This window comes from Podarcis liolepis (genome assembly GCF_965112155.1).
Source record: "Podarcis liolepis genome assembly, chromosome: 1".
NCBI classification, from domain to species: domain Eukaryota; kingdom Metazoa; phylum Chordata; class Lepidosauria; order Squamata; family Lacertidae; genus Podarcis; species Podarcis liolepis.
In genome coordinates, this window is record NC_139554.1 from 84,642,318 (window position 1) to 84,661,246 (window position 18,929).

Here is an 18,929-nt window from a genome sequence, read left to right on the forward strand (position 1 = left end):
GGCGGGGAGGACGTTGGATCTGGATCTGTAACTGGCTGAGCAGAGTGGGGGACTCTGTTCACTCTCCTCATGTGCCACAGTTTCCATTGTGGCACTACATTTGCTTACCAGCTATAGGAAAGTCAGCCGTGTTTTGTTTATTTTTACATTTATGTCACACCTTTTCCTTCAAGGACCTCAAGATTGTCGTATGCTCCTCTTCCCTTCCCAATTCCATCTGTACAACAACCCTGTGAGGTAGGGGGACTTTGACTGGCCAAAGATCACTTAGTGAGCTTCCTGGCTGAGTGAGGATTTGAAACTTGGTCTCCCATGCCCTAACCCAACACTCTAACCACTGCACCACACTGGCTTTCTCCAGTGTAGCTCAGCTGTAGAAAGTAACTGAGCCCATTTCACTTCTGATGTCTTCTAGGGCGGAGATGGGGAACCTGGGGCGCTCTTGATTTTATTGGACAATCCATTCGTTGGGGATGTTTGAATCTGAAGCTATACCTTTCCTTTCCCCCCAAGGATTTGGGCTTAACTGTGGCAACCCTCATGTTGGCAGTTTCTGAAATCTCCATATTTGGCAGCACATGCTGAGCTCTGACCCCTGGCTGTAGCTTCACCACTGGAGATTGGCTGGGGAGGGGGCAGGGCTGAATTTGAAGTGGTGATGGTGTGTGTGTGTGTGTGTGTGTGTGTGTGTGTGTGTGTGTGTGCTGGCTTGCTTCCATGCACACTTAACCTTTTCCCCACCCACTGCTTCTCTCATTGCAAACCCATTTCCTCCAGCTGCAGTTCCAACCCCTCAATTCGCTGAACTATTAACTACCACTTTTTACTGGGAAAATAAAGAGTGCACTAGTGAAACTGAAAAATGTATAGAATTTTTGGTTAATAGGTTTGTTTTTTAAAATAGATATACAGTGGTACCTTGGTTTACAAACTTAATCCGTTCCTGAAGTCCGTTCTTAAACCGAAAGTGTTCTTAAACCGCGGTGCGCTTTCCCTAATGAGGCCTCCCACCGCCAGTGCCCTTCCACCATTTGGCTTCCGTTCTTAGATCGAGGTAAAGTTCGCTACTTCTGGTTTTACGGAGTTCATAAACTGAATCATTTGTAAACAGGGCTATTCTTAAACCGAGGTACCACTGTATATGCATTCCAGATAACCTCAAGCTGATTCTTAGTGTGCATTGTTGCAGTGGAATTCCTTCAATGAAGGTCTTAACCCAAGTCGTAAGTTTGGAGGTTTAGGCAGCAAGCTTGCATGTTTGATCAGCCAAGAAGGGCAATTCCTGGATTCCAAAGTGGAGGTTTGCTTTTGGGGAAATGCCAAACCAGTCCAGACAGCTGTCTGCTTCTTAATCTCATTGCTGAGCACAGCACTGGCTACCACGATGGACCTTGACTCATAGGCTGCAACTCTGCGTGCTATAAGCCGGGAACTGGGTGGCGTTATTGATGCCTTCATAGGTTCCGCTATTAGCCTTTTGGTTCATGTAATAAAATCGGCAGAATATCGAGATGTGTGAAAACATACTTGAAAAATTGTAAAATATGGAACCGAAAATGCATACAGGTGCTCAGGAGCTACATTAAATTACATTGATTGCTATTGCACATTGGATTTTCCTTTTCTTTGCGCTGCTGTAAATTAATATTTGAGTCTATTGCCTTAGGTTATAATAAGTTTTAAAGTGATTTATTTATATAGTGCCCCTGCCAGTTGGCACTTGGGGACTATGACATAAAAGTAATATGCAGTAATGTGTGTAATAAAAAATGAAAATCCATTTTAAAATAACTTTTTTTTAAAAAGAGAGAAATGGGGAGAAAGAAAAAGCATATACTTTGGCATATACTTAAATACCGGCTGCTTTGAGCCATGTGGCCCATCTTTCACCACAAGACTGTTTTATTTTTTACTTCATGGGGCAGAACAGTGCAGGTAAGCTAGCCCCAGATCTGGGCTCATAGCGTGGGACCACACTGCCACCAGGTGGCTGGATGGTATAACTTGGCACACCCTGCTGCTTGCTGATCCTGCTCTTGTTTAATGTGCTTACTCTTTGGGTTGGGCAGAAGTTCATCTGGGCTCATATGGAAAGGTCTGGTGCCCCAGTGCAGTTTGTCGCAGGCTCGGCTCGCCACTTGTCGTGGTCTAGCTGGCAGTGCCCCTGTTGATTTCCGCTCCGGGGTAGCTGTGCTGGAGGGGTGGTCAAACTTAATGGTCCTCAAGCATGTAATGGATGATTTGTCTATTGGGGAGCGTTGGAGGGGTGGAAGTACTTAGCTTTTTGAAGTGTTCATGGACGCCTAGTTGTGTATTCCAGTCAGGCATCCTAAAGAGACGTGCCTGACCTGACAGTAGTGCAGGGATGGGGAAGCTGTGGTTGCATGTGGTTCGACTCCAGTTCCCATGAGCCACAGCTACTGTGGCCAGTGCTCAGGGATGATGGGAACTGGAGTCAGTTACATCTGGAGAACCACAGGTCCTCTGAATGAAGATTTACCTGGAAGGTTGAGGGGTGTGTGTGAAAGAAAGAAAGAAAGAAAGAAAGAAAGAAAGAAAGAAAGGCTAATATCCAAGTAAATATGGGAGCTGCTCTTAGCTATGGGGAAAGTTTGCCTTATGTGTGTGTGTGTGTTTCTGTGTGTGCCTCTTAATTCATTTGGAACTGCTGGGAGTTCTGAAAAACTAAGTTCTGAGCCTACATTGACTCTACCTGCACCCTCTCCTTTCAGCTCGAGATCCAGAACACCAGTAGCCTGTCTGCAGATGGCGACCTGAGTGCCACCTGGCCCATTGGCATCGCTCCCCCTTTCCAGCCCAAAACCCGCTTTGAGGTGCTTCGCTGGGATTACTTCACAGAAGAGGCGGCTTTCTCTTGTGTGGATGGAGCTCCCAAGTGCGAGTTGCATGGTGCAGACACAGCTGATGTGGCCGACGTTGTGGCTGCAGCTGTGGAAGAGCTGAACCACCGGTACCAGCCGTTGCTGCACGTCCGGAAGCAGCAGCTGCTGAACGGCTACCGCCGCTTTGACCCGACTCGGGGCATGGAGTACACCCTGGACCTGCAGCTGGAAGTGGTGACACAGAAGGGGCACAGCCGATCGCTGGCCAAGCGCGTGCACCTGCTGCGCCCTCTCAGCGAGGTGGAGATCATCCCGATGCCCTACGTGACAGAGGCCAGCCGGGTCAACGTCATCCTGCCCCTGACAGCCCCAGAGCGAGACTATGCCGCGCGCTTCCTGGAGGTCTATGCTGCGGCCGCCTTTGAGAATGCAGAGAACGCTGTGCTGACCTTCCTCTTCATCTACGACCCCTTTGAGGCTCAGCAAGTGGCCCAGAATGACGTCTTCCGAGCAGTGAAGGCACGCATTGCGGAGTACGAGCGGCGCTATGCGCAGGTGAAGATCCCCTGGATCAGTGTCAAGACAGATGCTCCCTCCCAGATCAAGGTGATGGACATCATTTCCAAGAAGCACCCTGTGGACACGCTCTTCTTTGTGGCTGGTGTGGGCACCGAGGTCACGGCCGAGTTCCTCAACCGCTGCCGCATGAACACCATCAACAGCTGGCAGGTCTTCTTCCCCATCCACTTCCAGGGCTACAACCCCACCATCGCCTTCCACAACCAGCCCCCGCCTCTGTCCGGCCTGGACCTGGTGCGGGATGCCGGCCACTTTGACCGCGATGCCTTCAGCGAAGCCTGCTTCTATAACGCCGACTACATGGCGGCACGCACGCGCATGGCGGCCGATGCCCAGGACAACGAGGACATCCTGGAGACGCTGGACATCTACGACCTGTTTGTCAAGTACTCCAACCTGCATGTCTTCCGGGCGGTGGAGCCGGCCCTCCTGCAGCGCTACCGGCCGCAGGGCTGCAACCCACGCCTGAGCGAGGAGCAGTACCACCGCTGTGTGCAGAGCAGCCTGGAGGGCCTGGGCTCCCGGGCACAGCTGGCCATGGTGCTCTTTGAACAGGAGCAGGGCAACAGCACATGAGCCCGGGGGCGGGGCCAGCCTGCCACCTCCCCTCTCCCCCTGCGCCTCTTCCCTGTAGCGGCAGAGGACGGCGGCCCAGGATGGCTCAGGCTGGGCCTCAAGGGAGCGGTTCTGCTTGGCTGTCCAGGTTGCCTTGTGGACCAAAAGCGGGCATTGGCGGGTGGTCAGGATCCAGTCCCACTTCTGCCTTGCTCTGTTCCCCTCATGCAGGCCCAGGCCCTGCCCCCGGGCAGCAGGATTAACAGCTGCAAGTGCCAACTGAGCAAGGGCAGGCAGGGCCTGCTGTGGGACTTCTGCCTCAAACACCTGGATGCCGCCTTGGTGGCACCAGGGCTTTTAGAAGAGGCTTCTGTGTGAGGGTGGGGTGGGCTGAAGCCGAGGAGGCTGGCTTGGGGTTTCTGGATTCTGGGGCAATAGAGGCAGGAAGGAAAGAAGCTGCCCCTTCGGGAGCACTGCTTGGTCCCCTTGCTGCAGTTTGGGTGTTAACTTAATGGACACTCCAGGTGTAGGTGCAGGATAATCTTCTGTGGGTGGGGAGGGGCAGAGGGATTCTGGTTGGTTATTTTTTTCTCTTTGTCCGGTGTTGCTCCTTTTGGAAACGGTGACTCGGGCTGCTTTAGCCTCAGATTAGGAGTGGTAGGGTGGCACAGAACTGGTGGGTGCTTTCACTGGGAGAGTCAAGCAGCCCCCTGATGCCAGGCTGGCTCTGGCACTGTGGGGATGAACAGTATTTCTGGGGCTGCCTGCCCTCTCTTTTGCCACCCGCTGGGCTGAAGGTACGTAGATTTCGCCCATCTTGCTGCCATGAGTGGTTGACCCAGAACTGTTCAGCAGAGCGGGTTGTGTCAATCAGCCTGGCGCTGGGACCAGGGCAAGGCCCAGAAAGGGTGCCGTTGTGTGTGTGCACGTGTGAGAAGGAGTTGGAGCTTGGCTCTCCAGTGGGTTTATATTTAACTTGGATTTGGGGCGGGTTGGTGACTAAAATGTTGTTTTGCATTTTAATAAACTGGAGCGAAGCATAAAGTGTTTGGTTATGATTTTTCTGTTCTAGGCTGTATGCATGCCTGGTTTGTATGATGGAGAGAGATTGTGGAATCAATAGAAGTTAATTTATGTATTGTATGATTCCCTTGAGATGAAAAGAAAGCAGTGATGTGTATTTCAAGGAATGTAATACAAGTAGTTAGGTAGCTGTGTCCACACTAGGGTGCTAATGTGCATGTGTGTTTTCCTCCACACATGAGTGCTTTCAATTGTATGCCTCCAAAACCTGTCCGTTTCCCATTCATGCTAGTGGGTGCTGCTTGAAGGGATACAGTAGCACTGTGTGTTGTTCTTCCATTCGCGCAATGAGTGCACCCTACACACCGTAAGTTCCAGGAGCCAGAGATCTTTTGTGGGCATGCATCTTGGTATGTTTACCTGTGTGCATGCACCTTAAAACAAGTATTTTTTTAAAAAAAATACTAGCTATCTATGAGATTTGCATAAAAGAGCTGCAAAAAATAATACATCAACAACTCTGACACCTGTTGTAGGTTTGGAGGCAAAGATTGTTTACTTGTGCATGCACACCTTTTTTTTAGAAACAGTATTTTTGAAATACAGATTTTCTGATATGCCAATTTGCACAAAAGAGCAGCCTTCCTTCCTTCCTTCCTTCTTTGGAAGCCAAGCATTCCTTCCCTTTTCCTTTCCTGCTTCCTGTACTTACAAGGGCAAAATTTGTTTTTATTTTTACCTTCTTTTTTTTTGCTAGAGTACTTCTGCTCTGTGAACATGCCTTCAGCACCAGCTGGTGGGGAAAGTGCACCCTTTCCTTTTGGTTGATAGAAAAAAATGGAAGGAAAGGTGTGGGAGCAGCACCCATCAAATTGTCCCCATACATGTAATGGACAGGAAATGGTGTTCAAAAAAGCCAGCCACTTAAAATGGCGTAACATTTTAACACCATAAATAATCATAACATTAAAATTCTCACTTCTGTGCATGCTCAAAAGCCAGCCCAGATAAAAAAGTGGGTCAGATTTGGGTCAGTTTTCTCCAACCATGAATGGTGAGTGTTGGCATATAAGTCGTGTAAAGAAATGATGCAGAGACCCCTTAACAGAGTGATCCTTTTCACCCTGGGAGCAAACAGTTTGTGAACTTCTGATGAAATAGCATCCGATCCTTACTTACATTTTGTGCGTGTTTTCTGTGATGGTCCATGTTTGTGAACACCTAAGCAGTCAGTGTTCTGTTTTGTTTAAAAGAATGGTCCGTATTTTTAGAAATGTAAATCTTTGAGGGACAGGGCAGGTCACATGTTTACAACTCAAAAGAAAACGTGGTCTGGGGTGGGTGGGACAGCACATAATACAGTATGATTGTATCTTATGCAGAGTTCAATTCCAAGGGTTCTGTGTATATGCAAAAATGCATAATACCCAAACCCTTAGAACTGAACCCCTGTGCGAGCTCCAGCAAACCCGGGATGCTCTCACAAGGTCTTTTGGGGCCACCCAAGTTCCTGTGAGATCTTGTGGGAGCCTTGCTCAGGAAACAAAAGTAGAGAGCTTAAATTTTGCTCCAGGAAAATGTGGTGCGGTGAGCTTTTTAAGCTCATTGTGTTGCTTCTCAAGCAAGGCCCTCTCCACGCACCAACTCCGCTTATTACTTGTGGGAATTCAACTGCCTATAGTTGATATCACATAAGTTAAATGCATGTAATATGTGATTGTGCTGCACCAGGAGAAAAATGGCAAGTGAAATATAAATCAATGCTATTCCTTTTGCTCTTGGACCACATGGCCAGTCCGTTCACTGTATATTCATACTAGTTCCACACACATAAGAACAGCCTTTTTATTATTGTGATTACAAATTGGGAACAAAAAAAATGCAGTGTGTGTTTTTACAGGATACAAATCAGTAATCAGAGCCATAGGAAAGATACCAGAAAATGTCAAAATGGTATGTTACACTCTGGAGGCTGAAGGATGCAACGCAGGAAAGAGAAAAAATCAAGAGCACCATTGTTGAAGGTAAGAAATAAAATGCTATCAAGGGATGGAGAAGATGGCTCCAGAATGCCTTTCTGTAAAGATTCACACAATACGTGCGACAGACATGATTTTCACATTAGTTTATAAAGCGGGGCGAGGGGACCCCCAGTTGTCTCCTAAAACCTGCCACTCTTGCTTTGCCCCTCAGAAAGATTACTTTGTTGAGCGGGCTTCCCAGCTAAAGCAATTCTCCATGGTGGTTTGTGTCATGAGTTTTATGGAGCACACTATAGATGTGTTGCAGTGCAGGCCTGTTTCCTGACTGGCTGCAACCAATAGCAACACTGTGGAGTCTTTATGCAGCCGTCTTGGCTGGAGTTGATGGCAACCGATGAGTACCAGGTTTGCGAAGGCCATGGACAGGATACAATAAGGGCTCCAGGCCTACCTCATAGATTCATAAGAGGAGCAATATTGGATTGATTTGTAAAATGTGCCTAATGATTTCCTCTATTACAAATTCACTACTACACCAGAAATGACATAATTGATTAGTGTTGCGGAGGCTCCCTACACATGGTTTTTATGCCTTCAGTACAGTGGTGCCTCGCAAGACGAAAAGAATCCGTTCTGTGAGTCTCTTCGTCTAGCGGCTTTTTCGTCTTGCGAAGCAAGCCCATTGGCGGATTAGCGCTATTAGCGCTTTTAGCGGCTTAGCGGATAAGCGGCTTAGCGGCTTAGAAAAAGGCGGGAGGAAGAAAAAAACCCCGCAGGAACTCACAAGACATTTTCGTCTTGCGAAGCAAGCCCATAGGAGATTCGTTTTGCGAAGGACCTCCAAAATGGAAAACTCTTTCGTCTAGCGAGTTTTCCGTCTTGAGAGGCATTCGTCTTGCGGGGCACCACTGTATTTATATCAGGTATGGGGAATCTCAGGTTGAAGGCATAAATGATGCTCTCTAGCCCTCTCACTATACAGCCCCTTAGACTCTTTGCCCAGCCCTGTTCACACTGGTGTCCTTGAATATTTGGGAATGGGTCTTGCTTGCCTAGATGGAGGGGGGGGGTGTTGTGGAAACCTTTGGCTGGAGTGTAGCCCACTGTAGAAAGGTAAGAGTCATATCCACTGCCCAACTCATTTTTGCTTGTGGCCCTGTCCACTACTGGCACCAGAGGGTTCCATGAGGAAATACAACACTCAATGTGAAAACCATTCCCCACCCTGTATTTACAAAGTACATTCAAAGCACACACACCCAGACTTCTGGGTACTGTAGTTTATCCTTCACATAGATACAATTCCCAGCAACCCTTAAGAAACTACAGTGCCCAGAATTCTTTGAGGGAAATAATGTGCTGCAAAGGTATAATATGTTGTCATTTAAATTAAAGCAAAGAACTTGAGAGGCTTAATTTATTGCTCTACTTTCATAAAACCAGACAGAACAATTCAGAGCGTAACACACATAACTGACAAGATGATATTGAAGGGGCCTGCAAAGTCAGATTCTCAACCACAGTCGCTTGAAGTTGTCCCATAGAAATGCCAGTGATGTGATATTGTAAGAGCAGCTGAGAGTCCACAGATATTTATACTGGTTTGGTCCAGAGGATTTCAACTGAGGGAGGTCCATGCATTTCAAATGATATAGGTTATTCTGAATTTCCAAAACAAGTCATGGCCTAAGGGGTGTATTTACATTCCCTCCTTTGATCCGTTTGCACTCCTGAGCTAGATTTAAAATTGACTTCTTCAAATTCTGTTCATTTAATCATAAGCATTATTTTTTTCTTTCCAGAAGATGATTGCTTGCTAATGAACATCCATTTCTCACCCCTTCTAATCCAGCCCGTGTCCTTCCTCCTAATCCTTTCTGAAATATATAAGGACACTTTGATGTGTGTTGACAAACAGCTGAAGATTTAAAAAAGGCTAGAGAATTAGGAACTTGCAGTCTACAAAGCACAGTTTAATGGTTAAAGATAGAGAGAGAAAGAGAGAGATCAGTTTGCTAGAGTGAGGGCAAGGCAAGCAAGAATGAAAACTAAATTAAAACTATGATCTTCCTTTCATATGCCTGATGCTGGGTCATAGAATCAGAATTGTAGAGTTTGAAGGGCCCCAAGGGTCATCTAGACCAACCCCCTGCAATGTAGCAATCTCAGCTAGATCATAAATGACAACCTCTGCTTAAAATCATCCAAGGAAAGAGAGTCCACCCTGATGTTTAGCTGGGTCCTCCTACACTTTTGTTTAAATTAAAACTTTACTATGATTTATTTAAATTGCTTGACTTGTTTAAATTAGAACATTATAAAATCACAATCATTCAATGCAAATTAATTAGTTTATATAATTTGGGCTCTATCACAAAACTGATTTGCAAGGGGTGAACTGGGACTTCCGCCTGGTACCCCAAAGACTTCTAGCCAAGAAAATGTTGTCCTTGCTAATAGGGTTGCCCACAGAGTCGTCTGGGCAGGAATTCAGTAAATCTGCGAGGTGCTGCACTTCTCCTGATTCAGCCATCACTCAGAAGCAGGGGCAATGTTTCAGCAGGTGGGGCAATTGTGGGTTTGAAGGGGAGGTCAAAGAGATGGCCTTACCTGTGGCAGCCCCAACCTGTGGAATTTTCTCCCCACTAAGGGTTGTGTGGCCCCTCCCTTCTATAGGGTTCTACATATGCTGAAGGCATGTCTCTTCACTCTGGCCTTTTGATACCAGAGATTTATAGACTTTAGGATCCACCCAGTTCATCTGACTGTAGTAACTTGTTTTAACCGTTTCTAATATTATTATTATTATTATTATTATTGTATAATGTTGTAACTTGCCCTCGGAACTTGTAGTGAAGGGTGCGTAAGAAACCCAGTACATAATCGTAGTATGCCCAGACTAGAAGCCTCTGAGTCAAGCTGGGCAAACTGGAGGGTTTCATCTCAAAGGAGAGCACAGTGGGCATAATCAAAACCTGGTGGAATGGAGAAATGGAAGAGTGGAACGGGACACTCATCTCTGGATACAGGCTACATAGGAAGAATCGGCAGCCATATACCAGAGGTGGTCTTGCTCTGTATGTTAAAGTTCAGCAAAGCAGAAATCCCCAAAGAAGCAGACTCTTTCACAGAATTGCTGTGGGTGGAGATACTGGACCCCCAAGAGTAATTTAGTACTGGGAACGTAATGTGTCTCCCTGACCAAAATGCCCAGGTGATCTTTATATGGAGAATGAAATCAAGTAAGCTTCCAAAGGAAGAAGTGCCATAGTGATGTGTAATTGGAACTCACCATGAATACCTCCCTTGTTCTCTTATAATAGCAATGGCACTCACCTGAGACGTGCCGGAACTGAGTTCTGGCTGAAAAAAAGTCCTAGGTGCTAGCAGCAGCATTTATATAGGCAGAGATCTTTTAGCATATTGTTGTCAACTTGGTTTATTTTTGTTGATAAGACTTCCCATATATTCCACCCAACTTTTTATCTAGCAGTGGGAGTACATGCTGAGTTAGGGTGGATTTGTTTAAAATGGGTTATCAGAACGTAGGCTGGGAAGATAAATGCCTTGGCTGAAGTGGCCCAGCTCAATTATCAGCCGAGAAAAGGGAGGCTTTTGTTTAACTTGCATGTTTAACATTTTGTTGTGTCTATTTGCCTGTAGCTCGAAAGAAATATTGCCTATTAAGAAAGAGCATCGTTTTCCCAGTTTTTCTTCCTAACCATCTCTCTGTCCTTCCTGACAGCTCACTTTATGCTGAGCTTAGAAACTGATGGTAAAACAGTGGAGTCACATCCTCCAGAATACTGGTTAAGAAACCTAAAGAGCTAAACTGGCAACTATTGCTGGCTGCTCTGTATGCAGCCAAGCTTGTACCAATGGTTCTGTATCCAGGACCACTTAGGAGGGCTTGGGTGGTGCAGAATGGCATTTGGCTTCATTGTGTGAACTTGTGAGTTCTCAGAGTACTTGCATATTCACCCAAATTGTTCACCACAGGCAAATCTGAAATCTCTCATGCTGCCTTTAATATGTACAAAGAGTAGTGTCAATTCATCCCTTTTTCTTTTTCTTTTTTCTTTCTTTCTTTTTGGGTGCGGGGTTGCAGATCCTTGTTTGGCCTAGTGGACAAGGAGGCTGACTGAGTTGACCTTGAACTTGGTTACCAGTTCCCTGTTTGCACTGAGAGTTCAAAACAAAGCTCAGTCAGAACTATTATTAAGGGACCTAAAGTTTATATGCCCCTGAACCCCAAAACAAGCTTTGGTCTGTTCCATATTATATGTACACATCATGACTGGGTGACCGTCTTCTTCAAGATGGGCAATAATTGTCCTCCAGTCAAAGCCATAGTTTTGGGACAATGGCCAGTCATATGTGGTGAGCCCAGCTGACAATTACAAAGGAGCAGCTGGGAGGGTGCACCCCACAGTTAGCTTTAGACCACCCCAAATGATGGGCCCAATGTCCAGGATTGTGTTCTTTGCAATATGGTGTTGACTCTTCTTTCCCTTGGGACCGGGCTGCTGTCAATAATAGCCAAAATATGTAGAAAAGAATAAGGAATGAGAGTGTCCACCCCCACAGTAAGCTTTATGCTGTTAAGCTTTACACCATCTGAAATCACGCACCCACACATATTCAAGACAGTATCCTCTGTAAGATGCTTTTGAATCCTATCTGTCCCAGCTCTTCAGTGGGGTTGCAACCCCCCCCAACTGTTTAGCAGTACTTTAATATAACATGAATGAAATGAAACCATAAACATAGCAAATCAATAAGCTTTGACTCTTGGATGTTAAACTTTGTAGGAGGAAGGCGAAACAATTACTTCACATCTCCAGTGTAAATAGCCATTCTGGATAAATGAATTGTTGTTCATCAAAGCAAACTTTCCTGGGCCAATTAATATAACCAGCCACCGCCATACAAATTTATCATCTTTTTCCAGACTTGAAGCCTCTCGTGAGTATGTGAGGTAAAGCTTGTTGATTCATGATACTTAATTTGTTTTTGTTTTATATTAGGCAGTTGATGAAGACCTTGGTGTCAAACGCGTTTTATGTTCATAAAATTAGAGAATTGCAGAGTTGGAAGGGACCCAAAGGGCCATATAGTCCAATCCCCTGCAATGCAAGAATCGCAGCTAACATGTACAGGATTAAGCCTATTATGGATTTATTACTGGGAAGCTTGCATATATGGGAGAAAGAATTTAACATACCTTTCCCCAGCTCTGTTCATCCCACTCAATTGGGGTTCTTCCATGGCTGCTTTGTCCAACTCCCTGCACTACAACCAACCGACCAGTAAGAAAACTAGTTATGGGATCTCCTTCCCACCATTTCTTCTAGTTTGGTCTGCTGGCTACATGAGTGTAAGGATTGCCTGTCTCCAGCAGCCAGGGATGGTGTCATTTTGATTGCCTGCAGATGAGCATTCAGCCCGAGTTGTTTGTGATTAGACAATATTGGCTATTTAATGAGCATTCATTTGGACATCTTGGCAGGGAGGTTAGGGGACATTGCCTCAATGCAAGTGTTATCTCACATGGTCCAGTGCCTTTCCCCCATCCCTTTCCTGATAGGAGCAGAGCTGGAAAGAAACCAAGGAAGGATGGAGCTCTAGATAATAGTGGGTAGAATCACCGATGACACAAGAAACAAGGCTGGAGTTCTACTTGTGCCTCTTTATTGGGAGAAACTTGTACATTTGTAAAATGGCGACTCGCGCTCAGTAAAGTCATGGGATTAACAGACCCCCTCCTGGGAAGATCCCTGGCTGGGTCCCAGTCGAGAGTCTCCTGCAGCCTGCACCCTTGGAGTCACACACATATGCAGCAGGCAGGCGGATTTGATTTGCAATATCCCACTCCCTCTGCAGCAGGCAAATGCCTTGACTGCTCTTGGCTCTGGAAGGTGGTGTATGCAAGCGTTTGATGTTGTCACTGGAGGAGGAGGGGGGACATTTGCAGCATATTCCTGTGCCACCTTTCTTCCTGAAAATGCACCCCCAGGATTACAGGCACGTTTCCCTAAGTGTGGGGCATGACACCATGAGGTGTCTCGACGGTGCATGCTGGAGCCCCCTTTGGTTTGCTACATGGAGGGCTGAGGACCACAGCTGGGTTCTGGGGTATTCGCTTGTCCCATCAAGACAGCACAAGGTAGGCTGGTTGGCTTTTTCCTGTTGTACCTTTACTCAGGGCCCTGCTGCAAAGAGAAAGTTGACATTTCCCCCTGCTGCCCTTGGGGAGTCATCGTACACACCCACACTCCCCACACGCGGATGCACTGGGCAAGTCTGCTACTAAGTGCTTCAGCCTAGGGATCTGAGTCCTGGGGCTCCTTATCCTCCCCTTGACATAGTGTGGGACCCATAAGGCTCTTTCTCCTGAGGGTGGGGTGTTTTTGTGTGGCTTGGACCCTGAATACGGCTGGAGGAGGGTGGAAGGGTGGAAGATGTGGGGAGGGGGGTGTCTGTACATCTGGGAAGGGGCTGCCCCAAGGGAACTCGGGCTTTGTTGGTGCCAGCAGCCTCCTGCAGCATTGGCCTCTGCACTTGAGCTGGGAGGGAACCTGAGATTGGACGTCGATGTCGTGGTGTCCAGCCTTACCAGCAGTTTTTAGCAATGCCGGCAGGGGCCAGCTGCAGCAACGAAAGACTGAGTGTAGCCGGCTAAAAACCACAGACCCAAAACAGTTATGTACAAATATACAGTTCTGAGGGAAGAAGGGATGGGTGACGGCTAGCCAGCCATGAGGGTGGGGGGGGGCCTGTACCCATATGGTAAAGGGGCACATTGTGGGCAGGATGGGAGGTCTTTAAACCTCCTTGTGGGCACAGTCTCAGTGTGGGGGGCAGCAGCAAGTGAGCAGTGGGGTACATCATGGCACTCACTGCCCAACAGCAGCAGCAGCCAGTGGGATACAGGACCTCTTTCCTGCCCTGAGACACCCTTGTGTGCATGTAAAATAGTGGTACATGGAAATGTATGTTTGTAAGGAGGCTGAGGAAAGAGGTGTAAGTAGGAACAGTAATGGTAAGACAGGACAAAGTGAGAGGTGTTGGAGGGAACATGGCTCCCGCTACTCAGAGTCTGTGGCAGAGGCTGCCACGTGGGGCTGTGTGAGCAGCTGGTTGTGTGGTGCTACCGTGTTACAGACTGGGCCCTGGGAGAGAGAGTTGCCTCTACTTTTGGTGACGCCCTCTTTGCTCCCTTGCGTGCTCCATGTCCCCCTTCCTCCCACTTTGTGAAATTCCAGGCAGGCTGCCTGCCTCAGTCAAACCTTGCTTCCTATCAGTGGAGCAGTTTAGAGTCCATTCCACCTCCCTGTTCTTGGCAGCTGATCCTCGGTCTTTCTCTGTGCTTCAGTATGGGGAAGGTTTGTTGGGGGGGGGGTGCTGAGCCCTGGAGGGCAGGGGCAGGACCAGCTGGACTGGGGAAGGGGGTTAGTTACAGGAGGGAGGGGGCTATAAAAGCATCCCGGTGCTTTTTGGAAGCCTTTGGAGGTGGGAGGAAGGCCTGGCCTGGCCACTTGGAAAAGGCTTCTTGGCGCAGGCCGGAGCCTGCTGTGCCCCAAGCTGCTCCAGAGGCACTGCTGCTGTTTGGGGGGAGCAGCGCACGAGCTGGCTTAGCAAGCAAAGTCTTCGAAGACCCCTTGGCCCGAGTAGTGGTGGCGGTGGTGGTGGTTGGGCAGAAGTCCTGTGGGGTAGCTGCCCTCGTTGTGGCGGCCCAGGCTCTCACAGGAGCTCTGAGAAAGAAAGAAAAAGAAGAAACACGGTCAGCACAGCAGCTGGTACCTCTGGGTGGGTGGGTGGGTGGTACATAGCTCTATGAGCATTCTGCTGAAGTTTCCTAGAGAGAGACCTCCAGGAAGGCTGCATGCGACAAGAAGTGATGGAGAGACATCTCCGCTTTCTTGCAAAGTGATATAACATCAGCATGCTATCTATGCCTTGCCCTGCCCCTTTCAGCTCCACAGTGTGATGACCGGGGGCAGGGCTACCATCAGTCCAACTAGGCAGCTGTCCAGCGCACAAGCCTCAGAGGAGTGCAGGACTGACCTTTGAGGGGCAGCTTTATTCAGATTATTTTTTGTTATATCTTAAAAATTTCTGATAATATTTTGGAGAATTTTATTTCTGCAGGACATCTGTTCTTGAAATTTTAAGTTAGCTATGGGGTGTGTGTGTGGTGTGTGAGTAATTAGCCTTGCCTAGGGCGCCAATAGCCTGGCCCTGGCCCTGGTGATGACATTACACTGTCTGCTGCATCCAGAAACAAGAAAGAGGCAGGATGAAGAAACATGGACTAGCAGGAACTCTCTTCCTCTGTGGTGGTAGCAAAAGGCTGGAGCTGTTAAGATTATGGCACAGAATGGCAATATTCTTCCACTCCTAAATTTTGCTCTCTGAGATGGGCCTTCGGAATGCTCTATCCCAGGCTTTGCCTGTTCAGCTCTTCCTTAAACAGCTCCGTCACCTTCTGACAACCTCACTCTCTCCAGGCATCCCATGTACCAAGCCAGATTTAGGCAGTCCCTACCTACTTGACAGTCACCTGCCTTTTTTGTCTAGTCCCCCATTTCCACTACTGGACAGCAATATAACTCCTTCCTAGTGTAAGTTCTTAAGCCTGCTCTACTTTTGACTGTAGCCTGTAGCCCTGTTAAATCTCCCACACCCTTAAAGGTGGGATGTGGGGGGGGGGGATCTCACCCCATGGAATAGGAATCTACACTTGGAGGGATGCCACACTCAACCATGTCAGATGAGATCAAGACTCTAAATATAATTACAGCTGTGGGTATAAAGCTGTTAGAAACATGCAGTGCCCTGTGTGATTTAGCGAATGAGATGAAATGATAGCTCCCGAGGGCAAAGCTGTACCATGGTATACTTCACACCATCAAATTCAGAGAGGCTCTGTGAGCTCAGGAATCATGCTTTAGGGTGGATATTATTCAAAGAGAAAATTATGAGAGAGATTAGAATGTCCAATCTCATTCTTAAATGGACCAGAGAGATGATTCTTAGTTGCTGCATGTATAAATAAGGTGAAGGGGAACAATTCATGTTGATTAAGTAGTAATTCCAATGTTAATAAAATGTGGGATTCCTGGGCAGGAAACTTATTTCAGGTCCTTAACATCGGAGGTCTCTAGGTGCATTAGCAATTTTAATGCGGAGAGCTGAGGCTGCACACAGATGATATTTCTTCAGTGGCATGGAGCTGCTATGTGGGAATATCATTGTCTAAACTACATATTATATTTTCATTCCATATACATTCCCCTGGCCTAATCCATTTCACTGCAATATTCCCTTGGTAAGGGACCAGGGCAGACACGGCTGCAATTATGAAACAAGAAAAAGGTTCCCACTCTCTCCAGCGAGGTTCTAGACCCCATGGATAATGTTTTTGCTGCGCTAGAAAGCTGCCGTTGCTGGATCAGGCTTAATTATAGGTTAAGGTGGAAGTTGCATCCATGGGTCTTCAGAAAGCATAGCCTGTACACAGCATGAAATGCCTTTCACAAACAGGAAAAACAGTTAGCATGTCAAAAACACACAAAAGCTTGCACTTCAAATACTGTACAGCATCTCCAACAAACATTAGGCAAGCAAACAAACATGCACTTCATGGAATGTGGATAAAGATAGAATGGCTTGAATGAGGTGTGTGTGTGTATTTAAATTGTGTTCAACTAAATTTTACTCAGAATAGATCTATCTTAGTCATGCTTGTTAATTTCATGGGTCTTCGCTGAGTAAAACTTAGCTGAATACCACCCTCCATGTGCTTATTAGCTTACCAGCAGAGGGGTGACCTAACTGTGCCACTGCTGGGTTCATGTTATGCCTGGCTAAGCCAGAAGTTCCTGGAGAAAAGGCAGCCTCCCTTGACTCCATGATAATATTACTGGACTTGCCACCATCCTTCCTGAAGACAAAGGCCTCCAGGCACTTGAGCCAGGAAAGGATGAACTATCACTATAGTACTTGCTCAGAAAAAAATGATTCTGTCCACAAGGTGGTGCTGTGACAACACAGCTGATCACCTACGCTGGAGCTTATTTTGCACTAGCTGTTTGCCACAGATAAGTATTGATTGGAGGCATCTGTTGTGTGCATCTAACCTGGAGGGACCGCGAACAACATCCATCTCTCTTGCTTCTGTTTAGATAGACTCTATGCTGAAGCAGAGTGGCATGTCCTAAAGGTGTATGTTGCTCCACTGCTTCTGTGGCTGAAAATGTGTTTGGCATCAGACCCCCCCTCCCATTATTATTTTTTTAGAGGTGGGGGGAGATTCTAATCCATCCCCTACAACACTTTCTCATAAGGTTTCCACTATGAGAAGTTGGAAAAACAGTGTGGTGTTCTCCACAAGTCCTTTCAGATTCTTCTCAATCCCCTCTTATGTCAGAGGACAGGGCTTATATCTGCTCTCCTGGTTTCTGCTCTTGGACCAAAGAGCCCCAGCTCATCCTACGAGTGAGCGCCTATCCCTCCTGCAAACCAGCTGGCATGAGGAATCTTCCTTCTCTGGTATTTTTCCTGCTACTCTTCCACCACTGTAATCTTCCTCTATCCTGTAAGCACTCTCTTATGGGATCTCCTTCCTGGTGTTCTCTGCTGTTTATAAGACCCCTTCTACCCATCCCTGCTGCCCTCCCACAGCCCACCTGGGTTTAAGTCCAAACAACAGGTATGGGCAGGAAGAACAACTTTTTTGTGGTCTCTCCCAACTTCACAGCTTCTCCCCCCCACCCCACCCCCCAAAAAACCAGATGCAACTGCAATTCTTACTATGCGGCTGGTTTAGGTTACAAGGAGCTGCCCTGCACTAGGTGGGAACCCAGGACCATCAACTAGCTCAGGGCTGCCTGCTCTCAATGGAAGTGGCTGTCCAGGGTGTCGGGCAAAGGACTCTCCCAGCACGGCTGCCTGAGATTTTAAGCAAGAAGGTACTAAACGTAGGGTGGTCCATGTGAATATCTGTTGCTGGACTTGCAACTGAGGGGAGAGTGCTGCTGAATGCAGGTGCTGCTTGTGGGCTTTCCCTGAACATCTGGCTGACCAATGCGAGAACAGGATGCTGGGATAGATGGGCCTTTGGTCTGACCTGGTAGGCTCTCCATATGTTCTTATGTATGTACTCCGCATTGTATCTAGGGCACATCCTCTTGATTTGTGCAATTGTGCATCTCTGTGATAAAAACCGAAGTAATATGCAACTGCATGGTTATTACATGTGAGGTTAAAATAAAAACATAAAAAGGAGAAAGTGAAGGAACCGAGAAATCACAGCTCAGTCGGCCCAGAATAGCTCATCTCTGTGCCGACAAACGATGCTGTTAAGGAGCCAATGTCCAAATTCAACCCTGAGCCACATGGAGTGTGCCAGTGTGCAGTGGACAGTACTGAGTCTACTGCAGTAAAGACATATATCCCATGCCAGGAGTAACCCTGGGATGTTTGGCTGCAATCTTGAGACATCGACAGCAACACCCTAATTGATTTTAATGGCTCAGGATTGCAGCTTTCATGTCCTGAAAGCCAAGATGAGAACAAAGGACTTCCTCCAGCGGGTTAGGTCCAGAGTTAAGCCTGTAAATCCACAACCACTCAAGTGGAATACAAAATGCTGCTTTCATCTTGGCTGGTGTGCTAGGAGTGAGCACAGCTTTGCTGGGGTGATGCCCAGAGGTCCTGCTGCAGCCACATGGGCCTCTTTTGCCTTCAGTGCCCTACTGGCCAACTCATCAGAGGCGGCACTGGAACTGCCATGGAACGAAGACCAGCCTGGGTAGTTCTCTGTCTGCACCTTTATTTACAGCCCTTTGCTGCAGCCAGGTTGAATTTCAAGGAGCCCTAGCTTCTATTGACTTAAATGTTGGCAGCAGCAGGAAATTAAAGTAAACTCAGCTGCTAATTAGTT

General features: G+C 47.3%; 3 protein-coding genes across 6 annotated transcripts in view; 2 read left to right on the forward strand and 1 right to left on the reverse strand.

Annotated features, from left to right (window-relative positions):
- Positions 1–5,025, forward strand: part of CHPF (chondroitin polymerizing factor) — a 34,258-nt gene extending 29,233 nt beyond the window's left edge. For both annotated transcript variants that reach the window (XM_083472894.1, XM_083472893.1), the window contains exon 4: positions 2,733–5,025. In XM_083472894.1, coding sequence (XP_083329020.1) covers positions 2,733–3,998 — 1,266 coding nt within the window. In that variant the 3' untranslated portion in view covers positions 3,999–5,025. The remainder of the gene's footprint in view (positions 1–2,732) is intronic.
- The window catches only part of OBSL1 (obscurin like cytoskeletal adaptor 1), a 164,772-nt gene that overhangs the window by 98,907 nt on the left and 46,936 nt on the right, over positions 1–18,929 (forward strand). The gene's annotated exons all lie outside the window — the stretch shown is intronic.
- ASIC4 (acid sensing ion channel subunit family member 4) overlaps positions 12,652–18,929 on the reverse strand; it is a 205,123-nt gene continuing 198,845 nt past the window's right edge. For all 3 annotated transcript variants that reach the window (XM_083473317.1, XM_083473320.1, XM_083473318.1), the window contains exon 10: positions 12,652–14,736. In XM_083473317.1, the coding sequence (XP_083329443.1) occupies positions 14,617–14,736 (120 nt within the window). In that variant the 3' untranslated portion in view covers positions 12,652–14,616. The remainder of the gene's footprint in view (positions 14,737–18,929) is intronic.